Below are 5,205 nucleotides of genomic sequence, written 5' to 3' on the forward strand. Positions count from 1 at the left end.
GCTGGAGACTCATATCTTCCTCACTATCTTTAAGCATCAGCTATCAGAGCAGCTTACAGATCATTGCACCTGTACATAGCCCATCTGTAAATAGCCCATCCAACTACCTCATCCCCATATTGTTATTTATATTTTAAATGTTCTTTGCACCCCAGTATCTCTACTTGCACATTAATACTCTGCACATCTATCACTCCAGTGTTTATTTACGAAATTGTAATTATTTCCCCACTACGGCCTATCTATTGCCTTACGTCCCTAATCTTACTTCATTTGCACACATTGTATATAGACTTTTCTATTGTGTTATTGACTGTACGTTTGTTTATTCCATGTGTAACTTTGTGTTGTTCTTTGTGTCACACTGCTTTGCTTTATCTTGGCCAGGTCACAGTTGTAAATGAGAACTCGTTGTCAACTGGCCTACCTGGTTAAATAAAGGTCAAATAAAAAATACATTTAAAAAATATATACTATATATGGGAATGTCTTATGTCCGTCCTACATGTAGTGTTGGTACATGGAATATTCCTCAACTGCATATATCATAAATTGCTATTGCAAATAGAAGTATTATGTTCAACAACTGACATTTTCAGATATTATTTTGACAAACACACTTTGGTGCTTACAATTCATTCTCTAATGTCATAGATTTGGTGGTCACTGTCATCTGGGATTTTTGTGATATGACTTTCTTTAAGCACGTACTGATGAAACTGTCACTTAATATTTTTTCTTAGTCTATAAACACTCTACATGTATTCACTCTGTGATAGGAAAAAGAGCCTATATGCTACTTTTATTATTGTCCTGTAAATGGTTCAGTACCTATAATTTAGACTGTGTGGAGAATGGGGAATGATCTCTACTGCTAAATTACTACTAGATTATAGTGATAAGGAAAACAGCATACAAATTTGGCCTGTGTATTCATTTGCCTTTAACTAATCAGAATTCCATTATGTTTACATAAAAAAGAGAGTACTTCAAAATGAGAAGATCCTGCCATGGAAAAGACGACTGGGTGGACATAGTGTTTTATTTTCAATAATGAATGGTTAGCTGTTATGTGACAATTAGGTAAAAAACTATATTTAATTGTTTGTTGTAGATGGCCTGTAAAGCTTACAGATTTAAGTCTAATAGCATGAGATGGAAGTAGACAAATATTAGTGTGTGATATGAAGGCATAGTCAGTGGACATTCTGAACCTTGTTTGAGGTCATTAGGTCACATGACCAAAGAGCTATTGAAATTTTACACTTTGAAAAATGCATGTAAAGACGTGTGAGATTAAAATGGAGAAAATAAAGGGTGTGCAATGTAGAAGGGTAGTCAGTGGACCAAGGAGCTGTTGAAATGAATGTCCAAATCCTGAAAATAAGACCTGTGCAATGTTGTGCGCAATTTTTCCAACACCATGACACTTATTTGGAGTCTGTGGCTCAAGTGGTTTGAAAGCTATTGAGGTTTGAAAGCGGAATATTCGTTGAATATCCAACTTGAAACTGTATTTATCTTGGTGTGTAATGGAGTTAAAAACATACCTTAAACTCACTCCTCAGTTAGTTTAGTCTTTATCCATAGCTCAAACGGTTGGTATGTTGTCACGTGTGTTTGATCAGAAGATCAGTGGTTCGAGTCCAGTATGGAGATAGGGACAGTGGAGGAAGTTATACTGTTACCAGGACACAGACGTCCATCTCACTCGACAGGGCTACTAGGATATATAGGAGAGGTTACAACAGAATGCTGAGGGGGCACTGTCGCTAAAATTTTATACACATGCAAACTCTGTTTTAAACTCTTTTTGTTTTCCAGACCCATTTCAATATCATGTCTTTATAGTTGCTCTTGATAACGGCATTCTCCGTCTCCGGTTTAGTGCACGCTGTTCCAAGTCGTGGCAGGTCTTTCAATTCAGTTCGTGCAATAATAAAGGATCATCATAGACCACCCTATTATTTAATGTAACTGTTTCCCCACATGTACTTATCTATTTCCATTATCATTGGTGTGTAGTAAAACCCCCCACCCACATGGGATCGCCACCCGCTGATAAAAACAGAAAAATAATGCGGAAGTAAAACTGGGAGCGGGTTTGTTTGGTTTGTTGTCACCATTCTTTCCTCGTGAACGAAGCCATACTAGTTAAATACCCAACTCTCAGTCCACTGCAATATGTCGAAACTCCAGTCGTTTCGTGTGTTTTTAAATGAGCGTTTAACTGCGGCAGCTGTGGAGATTTTCGGGGCAGTTGAAGAAACGGTAGCGGAGTACCAGGAGGAGAATGATCGGCTACGTAGACTGCTGCGGATCACACCGATTATAAAACGATGTAACGTAGGTTCGTATGTAGATCACTAGCAGTTCTGCTCAATAAATAAACTGTTTCAGTGATCACCATTTCAATATGTTTAAAAAAAAAACTATTACCAAAACCAGAGGCCCAACATCGTGAGACTTCCAAACGCAGGTTCGGCAGACCAGGGGCCTCATAACAGTCGCTAACGTTACACATTACATATATGCGTGCTCCATTTCTGAAAAGACTGCGCAATTACACAAATAGTACGATTTATAGACTTGGCTACGCCGGTTTGCCATTATAAATCAGCCCAGTCCTGAAACTGCGCACGTGAATGAGCATTAAAACTCATCGTTTTATAACGCGCTCATTTGCTGTATACTTTGGAAGAATTGGAATTAGGCCAAGGCCGTTTAAAGGAAATATAGCAACGGCGGAACTTGATCAAATGTCTCTGGAGGTGTTGGCAGACTGTTTAAAACTTTTACAGTGACATTTGCTATATTTTGACCATTTCTGAAAGAACTACAATTGAAGATGGTCGTGGACCTGTAAACGGATCGTTTGAATTCAATAGCCTAATGATTTGCGATTACTTTTCCCCGAACGTAAATATTCTGCACTGCCCGCGAATTCTGAAACATTATTTTTGAGTGGACAGACTAGACAATGTAAAACTATACAATAAGCTTATGCCAAGTTACAGTGGAATATATATACGTTTTTGTTCAATTGGACGGTCTATTACGTTATGTACTGAACGTGGCCCTGGTTAGACCCAATGACGTGTGTCTGCACATGCGTTTAGCTAGTTAACGTCGCCATGACATCGCCGACATGCGTGATCGGGGATTTATTTTTAAGAAGCGGTTTCTACATCTCTTTATACCAAACCATCTTTGCTTATACCGTACATGGATACAAACATTGTCACGAAAACCAGGAAGTGATTTGAATTCGTAAATACATTTTTTTACAAACAACTTTTGAAATAAATAGCATATCATCAGTTTATTGAGAAGTAATTCATAGTAGATTCTATTTGAATGTTTGTTTATTTCATGAATCTACTTAAAGCTAGAGTCCTTAATTGAAACAATAATGATGCGGGGTTACCCTGCCTCTGTTTTGGTAAAAAGGTGATGATGAGCCTGGAGAAATGAATCCACTCAACAGACTGAGCTATGGCTGCAAGGTCTGAACCATCAAAACATTTTATGTATTAACTAAGGATTCTAGTTTTAACTTCGAATTGATCCCAACCCTGATGTCTAAAAAATAACCTCTGCTCCTCTCTCCTTTCCTCCAGACTCCCTGCAGCTCTCTCTCGGTGTCTCTGAAGAGGAGGTTCTCCCTGAGCAGCAGCACTGTGAGCAGGAGTGGAGCCCCAGTCTGGGGCAGGAGAACCCAGAGCTTCCACAGATTAAAGAGGAACAGGAGGAACTCAGGACCAGTCTGGAGGCTGATATCATAGAGTTCAAATTCATTCCTTCCTGTGTGAAAAGTGAATGTAGTAAGGAGGACCCACTTCAGTCCTTGACTCTTCCCCAAACCCAGAATGTGGAGAACAGAGAGCGTGACCCTAAACAAGTGGAACTCACACCTTTTGTTACTGTGACCCACCTAAAGGGTCTCTACATTCCCTGTGACCCTCAAGATAATCAAAACAATACCTCCAGCCAAAGCTCAACCTTAAGCAGCGACCCAGCGGCACTTGACAGCAGCCCATCGTTGGATCCCAGCCCACCATTGGATTCCAGTCTGTCATTGGATCCAAACCAGTCAATAGTGGAACACTGTTTCAAACCCAGCACCATGTCTAGAACAACTCACCGCTGCCGTGACTGTGGCGAAATGTTTGCAATGAAAGCTGACCTGCAGAGGCATGTAACTCTCTTTAAGAAGAGGCCCAGTGAATGTCGCTTCTGCAAAAGAAACTACACCTCCACCTGTAAACTAAAGGCCCATATCCGACTCTGTCACAGTGGGAAACCCTACACCTGCCCTGTTTGTGGCAAGACCTTCAAACTCAAAGGGAATCTGTCCAAGCACATGAGGATTCACACAGGAGTGGGAGAGAAACCATTTAGCTGTGGAGACTGTGGGAAAAGCTTCTATCAGAAGGGGGACTTAAGTAGGCATATACGGACTCACACAGGAGAGAAATTGTTTATCTGTGGTGATTGTGGGAAAAGCTTCAATTTGAAAGGGAACCTTAGGAAGCATAAACTGACTCACACAGGAGAGAAACCATTTCTCTGTGATGACTGTGGGAAAGGCTTCAGTCAGAAGGGGACCCTAAGGAAGCATAAACTGACTCACACAGGAGAGAAACCATTTAGCTGTGGAGACTGTGGGAAAAGCTTCAGTCAGAAGGGGACCCTAAGGAAGCATAAACTGACTCACACAGGAGAGAAATCATTTAGCTGTGATGACCGTGGGAGGGGAGGGTGGGTGAATGAGCCAAGTGGAAGCTGGGATGATTAGGTGGTTGCGATGGTATGAGGGCCAGATTGGGAATGTAGTCTCTCTTGCCGTGTGTAAGCGCAAACTGTTTTAAATGCATTGTTTTTTCAGTCACATTTCAATAACATTCTTTATAATTGCTGTTCATAACTGCCTTCTCTGGTTTAGTGCTTGCTGTCCCATCAGTCCCGAGCAGCTGCCATTAGTCACGTGTTACAATGTGTTGTCTTTTTAATTCAGTTCATGCAAGGAATGATCATCCTAGATCAGCCTAATACTTAACATGTGGGAAAACAATGATATAATATTTTTACGTTATAATTTGTATGGAGCTTGTAGTAGAACCCCATCCACATCGGGGCGCTTTGTTATGTTTATGGACGAGCCACCCGCTGATAAAAACAGAATAAGACAATACGTAAAAAACA

The 5,205-nt window shown here is 40.5% G+C and overlaps 1 protein-coding gene across 1 annotated transcript; it reads left to right on the plus strand.

Annotated features, from left to right (window-relative positions):
* Positions 1-2,080: 2,080 nt before the first annotated feature.
* Positions 2,081-4,798, plus strand: LOC127905993 (zinc finger protein 572-like). Its single transcript, XM_052502553.1, has 2 exons — positions 2,081-2,350; positions 3,621-4,798. The coding sequence occupies exons 1-2, from the start codon at positions 2,185-2,187 to the stop codon at positions 4,796-4,798; spliced, it is 1,344 nt and encodes a 447-aa protein (XP_052358513.1). The 5' UTR covers positions 2,081-2,184.
* Positions 4,799-5,205: the final 407 nt, after the last annotated feature.

Source organism: Oncorhynchus keta, unplaced genomic scaffold (genome assembly GCF_023373465.1).
Source record: "Oncorhynchus keta strain PuntledgeMale-10-30-2019 unplaced genomic scaffold, Oket_V2 Un_contig_1585_pilon_pilon, whole genome shotgun sequence".
NCBI classification, from domain to species: domain Eukaryota; kingdom Metazoa; phylum Chordata; class Actinopteri; order Salmoniformes; family Salmonidae; genus Oncorhynchus; species Oncorhynchus keta.